The sequence below is a fragment of the Electrona antarctica genome (assembly GCF_951216825.1).
Source record: "Electrona antarctica genome assembly, contig: scaffold_51, whole genome shotgun sequence".
NCBI classification, from domain to species: Eukaryota; Metazoa; Chordata; class Actinopteri; order Myctophiformes; family Myctophidae; genus Electrona; species Electrona antarctica.
Window position 1 is genome coordinate 748,500 of NW_027637067.1, and position 17,500 is coordinate 765,999.

At 46.7% G+C, this 17,500-nt stretch overlaps 1 protein-coding gene across 1 annotated transcript in view; it reads right to left on the reverse strand.

Annotated features, from left to right (window-relative positions):
- Positions 1–5,011: 5,011 nt before the first annotated feature.
- Positions 5,012–17,500, reverse strand: part of lrrc75a (leucine rich repeat containing 75A) — an 18,584-nt gene continuing 6,095 nt past the window's right edge. The window contains exons 5-6 of the mRNA XM_079532024.1: positions 15,314–15,592; positions 5,012–5,862 (exon numbers count right to left, since the gene is read on the reverse strand). Coding sequence (XP_079388150.1) covers positions 5,530–5,862; positions 15,314–15,592 — 612 coding nt within the window. The 3' untranslated portion in view covers positions 5,012–5,529. The remainder of the gene's footprint in view (positions 5,863–15,313; positions 15,593–17,500) is intronic.

Sequence of the window (17,500 nt, forward strand, 5' to 3'; positions counted from 1 at the left end):
GGTCAAATAGCATTATTATGGGAGGGGTCCCCAGGTCAAATAGCATTATTATGGGAGGGGTCCCCAGGTCAAATAGCATTATTATGGGAGGGGTCCCCAGGTCAAATAGCATTATTATGGGAGGGGTCCCCAGGTCAAATAGCATTATTATGGGAGGGGTCCCAGGTCAAATAGCATTATTATGGGAGGGGTCCCCAGGTCAAATAGCATTATTATGGGAGGGGTCCCAGGTCAAATAGCATTATTATGGGAGGGGTCCCCAGGTCAAATAGCATTATTATGGGAGGGGTCCCCAGGTCAAATAGCATTATTATGGGAGGGGTCCCCAGGTCAAATATCATTATTATGGGAGGGGTCCCCAGGTCAAATAGCATTATTATGGGAGGGGTCCCAGGTCAAATAGCATTATTATGGGAGGGGTCCCCAGGTCAAATAGCATTATTATGGGAGGGGTCCCCAGGTCAAATAGCATTATTATGGGAGGGGTCCCAGGTCAAATAGCATTATTATGGGAGGGGTCCCCAGGTCAAATATCATTATTATGGGAGGGGTCCCCAGGTCAAATAGCATTATAATGGGAGGGGTCCCCAGGTCAAATATCATTATTATGGGAGGGGTCCCAGGTCAAATAGCATTATTATGGGAGGGGTCCCCAGGTCATTTTGGGGGTCCCCAGTCATTGTGGGGGTCCCCAGGTAATTGTGGGGGTCCCCAGGTCATTTTGGGGGTCCACGGGTCATTTTGGGGGTCCACATGTCATTTTGGGGGGGGTCCCCAGGTCATTTTGGGGGTCCACAGGTCATTTTGGGGGGGTCCCCAGGTCATTTTGGGGGTCCACATGTCATTTTGGGGGGGTCCCCCGGTCATTTTGGGGGTCCACAGGTCATTTTGGGGGGGTCCACACTCCACAGGTCATTTTGGGGGGGTCTCCAGGTCATTTTGGGGGTCCACAGGTCATTTTGGGGGGGTCCACACTCCACAGGTCATTTTGGGGGGGTCTCCAGGTCATTTTGGGGGTCCACAGGTCATTTTGGGGGGGTCCACACTCCACAGGTCATTTTGGGGGTCCACAGTGTCACCATTACACATTTCAGTTGATGATGAATTGCTACACACATAATTCTGATTAACAATTTAATTGTGTTTCTCGCATTGAACCATTGGAATACAATGCATTATGGGTAATCTCCACATTATGAATAAAACATTGAAACTTTTAACATATTATGAATACATTTCTGATTGTTTGATTTAAATAACAAATAAATATGACATCCGTATCCATGGTGATATGATGTAATATTACATCCGTATCCATGGTGATATGATGTAATATTACATCCGTATCCATGGTGATATGATGTAATATGACATCCGTATCCATGGTGATATGATGTAATATGACATCCGTATCCATGGTGATATGATGTAATATGACATCCGTATCCATGGTGATATGATGTAATATGACATCCGTATCCATGGTGATATGATGTAATATGACATCCGTATCCATGGTGATATGATGTAATATGACATCCGTATCCATGGTGATATGATGTAATATGACATCCGTATCCATGGTGATATGATGTAATATGACATCCGTATCCATGGTGATATGATGTAATTTGACATCCGTATCCATGGTGATATGATGTAATTTGACATCCGTATCCATGGTGACATTATGGTGATTTTTGTATCACTTAAAGGGTTATTAGCTTAAATGGTCATTTAACGTCTACTCTGGCTTTTGTTAAGTTGCTTGATTCAATATTTAGATGATATTCATTTGATCAATAAACTGTAAACTGTACCCATTCAACTTCAAACTCTACTTTAACAAAAAAACTAAATGGTAAACACACGTCTCTGCTTCTGGTGGCTGATATTGTCCTTCTAATGAACAATGAACGTTAGACTGGTTGAAAACACACGTCTCTGCTTCTGGTGACTGATATTGTCCTTCTAATGAACAATGAACGTTAGACTGGTTGAAAACACACGTCTCTGCTTCTGGTGGCTGATATTGTCCTTCTAATGAATGTTAGACTGGTTGAAAACACACGTCTCTGCTTCTGGTGACTGATATTGTCCTTCTAATGAACGTTAGACTGGTTGAAAACACACGTCTCTGCTTCTGGTGACTGATATTGTCCTTCTAATGAACGTTAGACTGGTTGAAAACACACGTCTCTGTTTCTGGTGACTGATATTGTCCTTCTAATGAACGTTAGACTGGTTGAAAACACACGTCTCTGTTTCTGGTGGCTGATATTGTCCTTCTAATGAACGTTAGACTGGTTGAAAACACACGTCTCTGCTTCTGGTGACTGATATTGTCCTTCTAATTAATGTTAGACTGGTTGAAAACACACGTCTCTTTTCTAATGTACCCTCATTCATTAGAAGGAATATAAAATAAGTATTGAACCAAGCAACTTTAAGCACTTTAAGTGTCATATCCACCAATAGAGTGGCATGTTACATCTAATGGCACACTCTCCACCCAATAGGGTGGCATGTTACAAACTCTCCACCAATAGGGTGGCATGTTACAAACTCTCCACCCAATAGGGTGGCATGTTACAGGCACATCAGAGGCACTCATCCAATAGCAGGACAGGATTATCAGCAGGGACCTGAATAAATACGTGACAGAGTTAAGCAACAACACTGCGTGTATAATTGATATATATATATATATATATATATATATAGAGATCTGGTAAAAAGCTGCTATTAGATCTACAAACCTAGTCTATGCATTATATAATCATTTAAATGTTATTTCATACTTAAATCGTCCAATCACGATTGTCGTCTCATCTCAGGCCTCAATGCAGCAGGCAGCCATGTTGGACCTGACAGGCAGCCATGTTGGACCTGACAGGCAGCCATGTTGGACAGGACAGGCAGCCATGTTGGACAGGCAGCCATGTTGGACAGGCAGCCATGTTGGACAGGCAGCCATGTTGGACAGGACAGGCAGCCATGTTGGACAGGCAGCCATGTTGGACAGGACCGGCAGCCATGTTGGACAGGACAGGCAGCCATGTTGAACAGGCAGCCATGTTGGACAGGCAGCCATGTTGGACCTGACAGACAGCCATGTTGGACAGGACAGCCATGTTGGACAGGCAGCCATGTTGGACCTGACAGGCAGCCATGTTGGACCTGACAGGCAAGCATGTTGGACAGGACAGCCATGTTGGACCTGACAGGCAAGCATGTTGGACAGGACAGCCATGTTGGACAGGACAGGCAGCCATGTTGGACCTGACAGGCAGCCATGTTGGACCTGACAGGACAGCCATGTTGGACAGGCAGCCATGTTGGACAGGACAGACAGCCATGTTGGACCTGACAGGACAGCCATGTTGGACAGGACAGGACAGCCATGTTGGACAGGCAGCCATGTTGGACAGGACAGCCATGTTGGACAGGACAGGACAGCCATGTTGGACAGGCCTCAGAGAGCAGCGTCAAGAGGCAGCTACAGCACAGCTACAGCACAGCTACAGAGCAGCTACAGCACAGCTACAGCACAGCTACAGAGAAGCTACAGCTGCAGCTACAGCACAGCTACAGAGCAGCTACAGCACAGCTACAGCACAGCTACAGAGAAGCTACAGCTGTAGCTGCAGCTGTAGCTGCAGCTACAGCTGCAGCTACAGCACAGCTACAGCACAGCTACAGCACAGCTACAGCACAGCTACAGCACAGCTGCAGCTACAGAGCAGCTACAGCTACAGCACAGCTACAGCTGCAGCTACAGAGCAGCTACAGCACAGCTGCAGCTACAGCACAACTACAGCACAGCTGCAGCTACAGCACAGCTACAGAGAAGCTACAGCTGTAGCTGCAGCTACAGCTGCAGCTACAGCACAGCTACAGCACAGCTACAGCTACAGAGCAGCTACAGCTGCAGCTACAGCACAGCTACAGCACAGCTACAGCTACAGAGCAGCTACAGCACAGCTGCAGCTACAGCACAGCTACAGAGAAGCTACAGCTGCAGCTACAGCTGCAGCTACAGCACAGCTACAGAGCAGCTACAGCTACAGCACAGCTACAGAGCAGCTACAGCTACAGCACAGCTACAGCACAACTACAGAGCAGCTACAGCTACAGCACAGCTACAGAGCAGCTACAGCTACAGCACAGCTACAGCACAGCTACAGAGCAGCTACAGCTACAGCACAGCTACAGCACAACTACAGAGCAGCTGCAGCTACAGCACAGCTACAGAGCAGCTACAGCTACAGCACAGCTACAGCACAACTACAGAGCAGCTACAGCTACAGCACAGCTACAGCACAGCTACAGAGCAGCTACAGCTACAGCACAGCTACAGCACAACTACAGCACAGCTACAGCTACAGCACAGCTACAGAGCAGCTACAGCACAGCTACAGAGCAGCTACAGAGCAGCTACAGCACAGCTACAGAGCAGCTACAGCACAGCTACAGCACAGCTACAGCACAGCTACAGAGCAGCTACAGAGCAGCTACAGCACAGCTACAGCACAGCTACAGAGCAGCTACAGCACAGCTACAGCACAGCTACAGAGCAGCTACAGCACAGCTACAGCACAGCTACAGCACAGCTGCAGCTACAGCACAGCTGCAGCTACAGCACAGCTACAGAGCAGCTACAGAGCAGCTACAGCACAGCTGCAGCTACAGCACAGCTGCAGCTACAGCACAGCTGCAGCTACAGCACAGCTGCAGTGCAGCTACAGAGCAGCTACAGCACAGCTGCAGTGCAGCTACAGAGCAGCTACAGAGCAGCTACAGCACAGCTACAGAGCAGCTACAGAGCAGCTACAGAGCAGCTAAAGAGCAGCTACAGAGCAGCTACAGAGCAGCTACAGAGCAGCTAAAGAGCAGCTACAGAGCAGCTACAGAGCAGCTACAGAGCAGCTACAGAGCAGCTACAGAGCAGCTACAGCACAGCTAAAGAGCAGCTACAGAGCAGCTACAGCACAGCTACAGCACAGCTGCAGCTACAGCGCGCCTACAGTGCGACAGCTGTTCTAAAACCAGGAACAGACTCCTGGGCTGGGAGCTTTCTGGACGCCTCTTGACGCTACTGTCTGGGTACATTGAAAGGCATTGGTCCTCATCAGTCTAAGCTCCGCCTCCGTTATGGATAAAGCCATTTCATTGGTTCATTTGGTTTCAAAGAGAGTCATTTCATTGGTTCTCTGTGAGCTGTGGGCGTTCCAGAGCTCTGTGCAGACAGACGGGCAAGCGGACAGACAGGCAGAAAGGCAGACAGGCAGATGGACAGACAGACACAGAAAAAGAGGAGCTCAGAGGAGAGCCAATGAGGTGCAGAGGAGCTCAGAGGAGAGCCAATCAGGTGCAGAGGAGCTCAGAGGAGAGCCAATCAGGTGCAGGCACACCTAACCCAGGAACCAGTCTAGTAAAAACAAACATTGAAGGAGCTCAGGAGAACCAAGCTCCAATCAGAGGAGAGCCACTGAAAAACAACTGTCGTCCAATCGGCTCGTCCGGTTCTCAGGTCAGCTGCTCCGTCGTCATTGGACGGCTTGTCTCCTCCACCTCGTCCTCCTCCACCCTCATTGGTTCTACGGCTCCCGCGGAGGAGCGCCGCGATTGGCTGGAGCAGAAGGAGTCCCGCCTCCTCCGCCTAGCCCCACCCCCTTCCTCCATGGAGGCCCACATGCTGTCCTCTAGCTCCTCCCCCTCCACTCTCTGCACTGAGGCATTATGGGTAATGAAGTCCAGGCTGTCCTCTAGCTCCTCCCCCCCCACTCCCTGCACCTCCCTGTCGAAGTCCAGCAGTTCCTCCATCATTTCCTCGATCTCCATCTCCCCATCCATCTCCACCTAGAACACAACACAGAGCATTATGGGTAATGGAGTCTCCATCTCCCCATCCATCTCCACCTAGAACACAACACAGAGCATTATGGGTAATGGAGTCTCCATCTCCCCATCCATCTCCACCTAGAACACAACACAGAGCATTATGGGTAATGGAGTCTCCATCTCCCCATCCATCTCCACCTAGAACACAACACAGAGCATTATGGGTAATGGAGTCTCCATCTCCCCATCCATCTCCACCTAGAACACAACACAGAGCATTATGGGTAATGGAGTCTCCATCTCCCCATCCATCTCCACCTAGAACACAACACAGAGCATTATGGGTAATGGAGTCCATCTCCACCTAGAACACAACACAGAGCATTATGGGTAATGGAGTGTCCATCTCCCCATCCATCTCCACATAGAACACAACACAGAGCATTATGGGTAATGGAGTCCATCTCCCCATCCATCTCCACCTAGAACACAACACAGAGCATTATGGGTAATGGAGTCCATCTCCACCTAGAACACAACACAGTGCATTATGGGTAATGGAGTCCATCTCCCCATCCATCTCCACCTAGAACACAACACAGAACATTATGGGTAATGAAGTCCATCTCCCCATCCATCTCCACCTAGAACACAACACAGAGCATTATGGGTAATGGAGTCCATCTCCACCTAAAACACAACACAGAGCATTATGGGTAATGGAGTCCATCTCCACCTAGAACACAACACAGAGCATTATGGGTAATGTAGTCCATCTCCACCTAATACATAACACAGTGCATTATGGGTAATGGAGTCTCCATCTCCCCATCCATCTCCACCTAGAACACAACACAGAGCATTATGGGTAATGGAGTCTCCATCTCCCCATCCATCTCCACCTAAAACACAACACAGAGCATTATGGGTAATGGAGTCTCCATCTCCACCTAGAACACAACACAGAGCATTATGGGTAATGGAGTCCATCTCCACCTAGAACACAACACAGAGCATTATGGGTAATGAAGTCCATCTCCCCATCCATCTCCACCTAGAACACAACACAGAGCATTATGGGTAATGGAGTCCATCTCCACCTAGAACACAACACACTGCATTATGGGCAGTGTTGTAACTAACGCCCTTACATCACGTTACGTTACCTAACGGCGCTACTTTTTGCAGTAACTTGTAACGGAGGCTTTACATTTCCCTATTCCATAACGGCCTTATAGTTATTGTCCGAGCGTTACCCGCGTTATAGCGTTATTATGTCAACGTATGATCCAAGTGAAAAGTTTCCCCATACAGCGCCGTGAGTCTGTCATACAGGCTCTGTGCTGCTGACTGCTGCTGGAGCGCAGTAGCGCACCTCTGTGCGCTGTGTTGTACTGTGTTGACAGTTTTGTTTGTGCTCTCATACTAGCCTGAGCCTCTGAGCTCACACGCCCACACCCTAACTGAACAAAGCATGTCGCAGAAGAGGTAATTGATTGGCTAAAGTAGGGCCAGATTTCAGGGTAAGCCAATCAGAGACAGTCTGACAGAGTAGGGCGGGTCTTACTCGTGTATGGCTGTGGCACAGCCATATGTAAACACACACACAAACCCTTCCTCTCTCACTCACACACGAAGTCAGAGAGGGCCACTGCACTGAGGGAGGAGGAAGGATTATAGGCTACTAACCTTGTAACCATAAAAAGCTTTGCTGTTTTCATCTTCAATTAACCAAAATAAAATCCACACGTGAGAGGGACAGAGTCACAGAGAGCAGTGGTAGAACTACGTTAGCCAAGCTAGCTGCTGCCTGCTAACGTTGCAAACAACAGCTGTAACAAGTTGTCTATTGATTGCCTGTCGTGTGTGTGTGTGTGTGTGTGTGTGTGTGTGTGTGTGTGTGTGTGTGTGTGTGTGCGCGCGCCAGCCATCTGAAGGACAACCTTTTTCCCCCCATCTTGACCAGCCTAATATGATTATTGCATTTTGGCTATATGCAATAACTAACTGCATGCCAGTGAGGAATGAACCAATCAGTAGCATTGTCAGTCTTAATTTCTAGTTCATATTCATTTAGTTGCCAATCATTTTACTGTTGGCCAGTGTTTTGAGACATATTATCTTTTATTGCTATAAAATGAATGGTACAAACTAATTCTACATGCATTAAAAAAGTGGCCAGTGATCTTGAAAGTGGCAAATTTCAGTGGTGGAGTAAAAACAACAAGGTCACATGGCTTTGGAGAGTTTGGGCAGCAGATCTACAAGCTCTCAACATGTCATGATGCAATGTGCTGTGGGCTTGTAGATCACCAATTTTGATAAACTAGAACGGTGTCCATAGAGCCTCTACAGCCCATTGGGCACTGATCTACTTGGAACGATGCAAGTTGGAAATTAATGCCCCACCCAGATATTATGTCTGTCTCCCTTTTATGCCCATATATGGAGTTCTGTGTCAGGCATGCCCAAATATGGAGTGCTGTGAGGTCAGAACAGGCCAGCTCCATATATGGATGCTGGGCATTTGCCCGGTCAAGAGCCCGGGCAGAGGCCTTTTTGGGGCGGTTCTGGACAATTACACACACACACACACACACACACACACACACACACACACACACACACACACACACACACACACACACACACACACACACACACACACACACACACACACACACACTTGGTGCATTCATAGATAGATAGATAGATAGATAGATAGATAGATAGATAGATAGATAGATAGATAGATAGATAGATAGATAGATAGATAGATAGATAGATAGATCGATAGATAGATATTGAAAAAAGTATATATATGCTGCTACAGTACATGTTTGCACTTGAATAAAAAAAAAGCTGCATTTGATGGAGGGGGGAAGTGTTACTGAAACGATGTTGGTGCTTCTTGCACTTCCTTTTTTTTAACTTAAATTCATATCGGCTCATAATATCGGCTATCGGCTTTTTGATTGTCCACTAATCGGTGATCGGATATATCGGCCAAAAACCATATCGGTCGATCACTACTCAAAATCTCTGTCTGAACATGTTTTATTGTTCCACTACATTTCATAATGTTAGGAGGGAGTTGTCTTTTCTCTTACTGTGCGACAGAACAAAAAACCTTCTTTTAAATCGTTTTTTATATTATTATTTTTTTTAAAGTAAAGTAAAGTAACTTTAAAAGTTACTTTCATAAAGTAAAGTAAAGTAAAGTAACTTTACGCATTATGGGTAATGAAGTCCATCTCCACCTAGAACACAACACAGTGCATTATGGGTAATGGAGTCCATCTCCACCTAGAACACAACACAGAGCATTATGGGTAATGAAGTCCATCTCCACCTAGAACACAACACAGAGCATTATGGGTAATGAAGTCCATCTCCACATCCATATCCACCTAGAACACAACACAGTGCATTATGGGTAATGGAGTCCATCTCCACCTAATACATAACACAGTGCATTATGGGTAATGGAGTCTCCATCTCCCCATCCATCTCCACCTAGAACACAACACAGAGCATTATGGGTAATGGAGTCCATCTCCCCATCCATCTCCACCTAGAACACAACACAGAACATTATGGGTAATGGAGTCCATCTCCACCTAGAACACAACACAGAGCATTATGGGTAATGAAGTCCATCTCCCCATCCATCTCCACCTAAAACACAACACAGAGCATTATGGGTAATGGAGTCCATCTCCACCTAGAACACAACACAGAGCATTATGGGTAACGTAGTCCATCTCCACCTAATACATAACACAGTGCATTATGGGTAATGGAGTCTCCATCTCCCCATCCATCTCCACCTAGAACACAACACAGAGCATTATGGGTAACGTAGTCCATCTCCACCTAATACATAACACAGTGCATTATGGGTAATGGAGTCTCCATCTCCCCATCCATCTCCACCTAGAACACAACACAGAACATTATGGGTAATGGAGTCTCCATCTCCCCATCCATCTCCACCTAGAACACAACACAGAGCATTATGGGTAATGGAGTCCATCTCCACCTAGAACACAACACAGAGCATTATGGGTAATGGAGTCTCCATCTCCCCATCCATCTCCAACTAGAACACAACACAGAGCATTATGGGTAATGGAGTCCATCTCCCCATCCATCTCCACCTAGAACACAACACAGAGCATTATGGGTAATGGAGTCTCCATCTCCCCATCCATCTCCACCTAGAACACAACACAGAGCATTATGGGTAATGGAGTCCATCTCCACCTAGAACACAACACAGAGCATTATGGGTAATGAAGTCCATCTCCCCATCCATCTCCACCTAGAACACAACACAGAGCATTATGGGTAATGAAGTCCATCTCCCCATCCATCTCCACCTAAAACACAACACAGAGCATTATGGGTAATGAAGTCTCCATCTCCACCTAGAACACAACACAGAGCATTATGGGTAATGGAGTCCATCTCCACCTAGAACACAACACACTGCATTATGGGTAATGAGGTCCATTTCCCCATCCATATCCACCTAGAACACAACACAGAGCATTATGGGTAATGGAGTCTCCATCTCCACCTAGAACACAACACAGAGCATTATGGGTAATGGAGTCCATCTCCACCTAGAACACAACACAGAGCATTATGGGTAATGAAGTCCATCTCCACCTAGAACACAACATAGTGCATTATGGGTAATGGAGTCCATCTCCACCTAGAACACAACACAGAGCATTATGGGTAATGAAGTCCATCTCCACCTAGAACAAAACACAGAGCATTATGGGTAATGAAGTCCATCTCCCTATCCATATCCACCTAGAACACAACACAGTGCATTATGGGTAATGGAGTCCATCTCCACCTAATACATAACACAGTGCATTATGGGTAATGGAGTCTCCATCTCCCCATCCATCTCCACATAGAACACAACACAGAGCATTATGGGTAATGAAGTCCATCTCCCCTTCCATCTCCACCTAGAACACAACACAGAGCATTATGGGTAATGGAGTCCATCTCCACCTAGAACACAACACAGAGCATTATGGGTAATGAAGTCCATCTCCACCTAGAACACAACACAGTGCATTATGGGTAATGGAGTCCATCTCCACCTAGAACACAACACAGAGCATTATGGGTAATGAAGTCCATCTCCACCTAGAACACAACACAGAGCATTATGGGTAATGAAGTCCATCTCCCCATCCATATCCACCTAGAACACAACACAATGCATTATGGGTAATGGAGTCCATCTCCACCTAATACATAACACAGTGCATTATGGGTAATGGAGTCTCCATCTCCCCATCCATCTCCACCTAGAACACAACACAGAGCATTATGGGTAATGGAGTCCATCTCCACCTAGAACACAACACACTGCATTATGTTAAAACACAGTGCATTATGTTAAAACACAGTGCATTATGGTTAACGAAGGCCATTATGGTTGATGTATGGAGAACCAGGATGACTGGAAGCAATGATGGAGGACTCGTCTGAACGCCCAGGACAAAGTTCTTTGTCCTTTCTATTAGTAACGCCCGACGCTCAGGACGAAGTATTGTCCAAAAGACGAGGTTTATTGATACGAGAACAGATCGCATGGCTCCATAGCCCAGGCGCGCCTGCTGGGCTCTTCCCGTGATGTGCAAGAGTGAGACGTCATCGAAAAACTCCCTCCCCTGTTTAGCTGATGAAAACAAAAATCTTAAAACGTTCATAACTCGCGATCTAAATCATCCCGTCTTTTTATGAAAAAAGATCCTGTGTTAGACGGCGCTCCACGGTCCAGTCGCTAGTCTCGATAGATTTATTCTTGTCTCCCGTTGTTGTCGATCGACTCTAGAGTGTGGCTATTGTTAGCTGCTACACACACATCAACCACTTCCGCCGGTCCGTCCGGAAAAGGGGTCCGTGTTTATAAATCGACTGGGCGCATTAATGTAATGGATTAAATAACCCTGGCCGCTTAATGTGTTAATACAATCCACACTAGCCCTCTAGGGGGAATAGTGGCGCCAGGGCCAGAATAATGCGTGAAAAACCAAAGGAGAAGAAGAGCTCCCTGACTAACCCTATGGTGTAGCTCCATGTTATTAGTGTGGTTGCCCAAAGGGCAACCAGACTATAGTAATTGTAACACTTTCTTTATTGTTCCACTAGAGTAACCTTTTTTTTGATACGCTACTCCTCCCACAGTTTTGGCAGCACGCACTTGAGCCATATCTCAAATTGACCGGCTTCATCGGGAAGGATGTGCTTGTATTTTTTTAAGAGAAATGTTGTATAGTTGATATTAATTTATTAGTGAATAAAATTTCCCCATTGACATGAATGGGAAAGTGCGATTTTTTGCATTTTCTCACATTCAAGTATTTTTTCCTCAGAGACTGTAAGCACTATAGTTACAAAACTTGGAGGGTAAGTTCATAATAATTACTAAAATTAATCAACTTATAATGTTATCGGTTGGCCTCATGGTGGCGCTATAACAGCCCACTTTACGTTTTGGCTTATAACTCTTGAACCGTAGGTCGTAAAATATTTTTTTTCCCGTTTGTCGCAAAAAACATGATTTTTGGGGGCATACATCCCCTCCGAATTACTTACACATGACCACAGGGGTGACGCGACATTGTAATTGGCTGGCAATATTAGTGGGAGGGGCCTATGTAAGCGACTGCGGCAACGACACTTTGCAATTTTGAAAAATTGCGACCTTTCTAGTTGTCATTGTTGTAGCATCAGTGTTAGCATAGCTAACCCTAACCCTAACCAACAACATGGTGTAGCATCAGTGTTAGCATAGCTAACCCTAACCCTAACCAACCACATGGTGTAGCATCAGTGTTAGCATAGCTAACCCTAACCCTAACCAACCACATGGTGTAGCATCAGTGTTAGCATAGCTAACCCTAACACTAACCAACCACATGGTAGCTCCATGTTATTGTCATTGTTGTAGCTAGGGTTGCCACCTTTGAGATCTTGAAATAAGGAACACTTATACGACCACGCGGCGAAGCAGCGCCATTATCGGGTTATTGGATCACATCGACTAACTGGCCTTGGAACGCCTCGGGATCCCCCAGGAGGACGTTACTAATGTTGCCCTGGAGAGGGAAGTCTGGGGCTCTCTGGTGGAGCTGTTTCCCCCGTGACCCGACTACTGATAAGCGGTTGAAGCTGGATGGATCAGGGACGGATTAACTCCCATGAGGGCCCCTGAGCCGGTAATGTGTTGGGGGCCCCATAGTGCGCGTGCGTGCACATTTTTTTGTGTTTTTGTATGGTTTTTCTTTACCTAAATTTAACAAAATCAATGGCCAATTTCAGGGCCTCAAACCCAGTACCACGCGGTCCAGTTTCCTCAAAGGGCCCCTGACAGCCAAGGGCCCCTGGGACCCGGTTCCACTGGCCCAATGGCTAATTTGGCCCTGGGATGGATGGTGGATTTCACATACCATATTAGCCTTTGGGGTCACTTGGTGGTCACTGTGGTCAGTAAGGAAGGGCTACTACTGCACTGGATTAATTAACTGCAATGAAGTAGCCTATTCTGTTTATAACAACATAAGAGTTCTGATTCTGAATCTGAGTTGTTCTTTAAATGGGCGCAATATTTAATTAAATTGATTCATTTATATTAAATACATGTTTATTTATTAGACTTCATTAATAAACAATCAACCATAATAGTCTACTGAAATAGCTTGGCTATATGCCCACATCAGCAGCCATTGGCTATTGCATGGGCAGGACAATATAAATACTACTGATTGACATCATATACCGAATCGATCTCAGGGGCAGTTTCAGTCATGAAGAACTGTGACACTTGTTGTTGGGTGTTCTGTGATCATACTGTTGATCCCTGAAGCTGCTATCAAACAGTCCCCATGTTGGGTGTTCTGTGATCATACTGTTGATCCCTGAAGCTGCTATCAAACAGTCCCCATGTTGGGTGTTCTGTGATCATACTGTTGATCCCTGAAGCTGCTATCAAACAGTCCCCATGTGATCATACTGTTGATCCCTGAAGCTGCTATCAAACAGTCCCCATGTTGGGTGTTCTGTGATCATACTGTTGATCCCTGAAGCTGCTATCAAACAGTCAACCAACCACATGGTGTAGCATCAGTGTTAGCATAGCTAACCCTAACCAACCACATGGTGTAGCATCAGTGTTAGTGTGGTGTATTTTCACACACAACTGACCCCAGTAAACTCAGTAAACTAGAGAAAACTGAACTCTAGTCTAAATAGCAAACTGTAGAGTCAACGCCTTACATCAGCTCGAAGAGAAACAGGCAGAGAGAGAGTGAACTGAAGATCCATGTTGACCATTTATTTCAGACCAAAGACAGAGAGAGAGAGCTTCGCCCCATGGCCAAGCCGGGCCACGGGAGCTCCCAGCAGACTGCCTGACCACCGTGGTGGCCAGCCAAGACTGATGAATTTTACATTGCAGTAACAGACAAAATATACCTTCACAAAACAACAGTTGAATTCTGGGTGTGGTTAAGATTTACATACAGATCAACATATTGCAGAGAGATAGCCAAGTGGCTGTCCCTGTGTGTTTTGATTCACACCTGAGACCAAGCTTCAAAGAGTTAGAACAATGGAAGGTACTCAGGCTGAGTGATTGCTCTGAGTCTAGACCGGCAGTCTCCTCACCAATGATGATCAACCAATGTGTCTACTCTCTCATGAACCATGACATTAGCACAATAACCAAAGTGTAGTATAATTATTGACAGAATATTGCAGATATGGCTTATGGACTATATTTACGAGACCACATTAGCATGCTGCCCGTCTAAGCCACTAGTCAAGGACATTTTTAACCTTTTAGACTCTTTTAACCTAACTCAGTCAGTGGCCGGCCCAACGCATGATTTGGGCCATACTTTAGACCTGATTATATCCCGTGGACTATCCATCTCTGTCAGTGACATCTGCTCTTCAATCAGGATATCAGACCACTTCCCAATTGTATTAACCCTAACTATGAGCAGGGCCTGGCTGGAAACAAGTTCTTGAGCTTAGCCCAGATACCCTGGGTAAATATAGTAATCATTTAATTTCATTTCATTTCATTTCATTTCAACTAACCTAACCTAACCTAACCTAACCTAACCTAACCTAACCTAACCTAACCTAACCTAACCTAACCTAACCTAACTAACCCTAACCAACCACATGGTGTAGCCCATAGACATATAAATGTAGACGCCCTTTCCGGCTCTAGTAGAATATATTCATATATATATTTACCTCCTCTTCAGAGCGCAGCTCTCCCATGCTAATGGTCATGTTGCTGTATATAGTAGTATATTACAGTATACAGTAGTATATTTATATACATATATTACAATATACAGTAGTATATATTCATATACATATATTACAGTATACAGTAGTATATATTCATATATATATTTACCTCCTCTTCAGAGCGCAGCTCTCCCATGCTAACGGTCATGTTGCTGTCCTCCACGTCCGTCTCCTCCTCTGTGTCCTCCCCCCTCCCCCCTCGGGGGGGCGGGGGGGGTCCGGGGGGGTCCGAGGCCTGACTCTCTCCAAACTCCAGGATGGTGGGCAGGTTGCCCTGGGCTCGAGGACAGCGCTTCCTCAGACTGACCAGGAAGGGCTGAGGTAAGGAGAATATATCCACATTGTTGCCGAGGTCAATCCATGTGACGCTGGGGAACAGCCCTGGGTCCTGTAAACACATGATTATTATTATTATTATTATTATAATCCTACTGATATCCTACTGTTATCCTACCTAGTATGCGCCACGTCTGTGTGTGTACGTGTGTGTGTGTGTGTGTACGTGTGTGTGTGTGTGTGTGTGTACGGTTGTAATGCACATAACTCAAGAACCGTTCGCTCCACCGACTTCACATTCGACACACGCGTTCCACACCCCCACAGGGAGTGCAGGGCCAGGTATTGAGTCGGTCGGACCCACGGTTCTCCAGAACCACCACAAAAGGCTCTGGCCAGGCTCTGCCAGTGTTCCTAATGAGGCCAACTCCTTTCACCTGGTCAGGCTCTGCCAGTGGGCCTAATGAGGCCAACTCCTTTCACCTGGGCCAGGCTCTGCCAGTGGGCCTAATGAGGCCAACTCCTTTCACCTGGTCAGGCTCTGCCAGTGGGCCTAATGAGGCCAACTCCTTTCACCTGGTCAGGCTCTGCCAGTGTTCCTAATGAGGCCAACTCCTTTCACCTGGTCAGGCTCTGCCAGTGGGCCTAATGAGGCCAACTCCTTTCACCTGGGCCAGGCTCTGCCAGTGGGCCTAATGAGGCCAACTCCTTTCACCTGGTCAGGCTCTGCCAGTGGGCCTAATGAGGCCAACTCCTTTCACCTGGTCAGGCTCTGCCAGTGGGCCTAATGAGGTCAACTCCTTTCACCTGGCCAGGCTCTGCCAGTGGGCCTAATGAGGCCAACTCCTTTCACCTGGTCAGGCTCTGCCAGTGGGCCTAATGAGGCCAACTCCTTTCACCTGGGTCAGGCTCTGCCAGTGGGCCTAATGAGGCCAACTCCTTTCACCTGGTCAGGCTCTGCCAGTGGGCCTAATGAGGCCAACTCCTTTCACCTGGGTCAGGCTCTGCCAGTGGGCCTAATGAGGCCAACTCCTTTCACCTGGTCAGTCTCTGCCAGTGGGCCTAATGAGGCAAACTCCTTTCACCTGGTCAGGCTCTGCCAGTGGGCTTAATGAGGCCAACTCCTTTCACCTGTGCAATTTCCAGCCTCTGCCTCAGCCAATTGAGGCTCAACCAATCAGGCTCTGCCAGTGGGCCGAATTGATTGCCAAGTACACTTTTCAGTTTGCAGTCTTCACACACAGGCACACACACAGATCTCCATGTGGGACACCGGCTGACAGTTAAAACGTATATCATTAGGTTCCCAAGTAGGCCGGTGGCCGACTGCGACGGGCACGTACAGGTCTAGTTATTATTAATATGAGGTAAGGTTGGTTGGTAAGGTAAGGTAAGGATGTTCCCCAGGTCTGTCCAGACCTACAGAGTATCACTCCGTTAGGACCTGTTCAGCGCTAACGTCTCTAAACACGGTAACAAGGTCAGTGTGGGCAGCAACATACCTTATATGTTATTAAATATGTGTGTTATAACAGTAACATACCTTCAGAGCATCGGTCAGCTCCTTTAGAACAGCTCTGTTTCCATTCAGGACCAGCGTCTCCAGACAGAGCAGGGTGGTCAGCGTGGACAGCAGTAACAGTAACATACCTTCAGAGCATCGGTCAGCGTGGACAGCAGTAACAGTAACAGTAACATACCTTCAGAGCATCGGTCAGCGTGGACAACAGTAACAGTAACAGTAACATACCTTCAGAGCATCGGTCAGCATGGACAACAGTAACAGTAACATACCTTCAGAGCATCGGTCAGCGTGGACAACAGTAACAGTAACATACCTTCAGAGCATCGGTCAGCATGGACAGCAGTAACAGTAACAGTAACATACCTTCAGAGCATCGGTCAGCATGGACAACAGTAACAGTAACAGTAACATACCTTCAGAGCATCGGTCAGCATGGACAACAGTAACAGTAACAGTAACATACCTTCAGAGCATCGGTCAGCATGGACAGCAGTA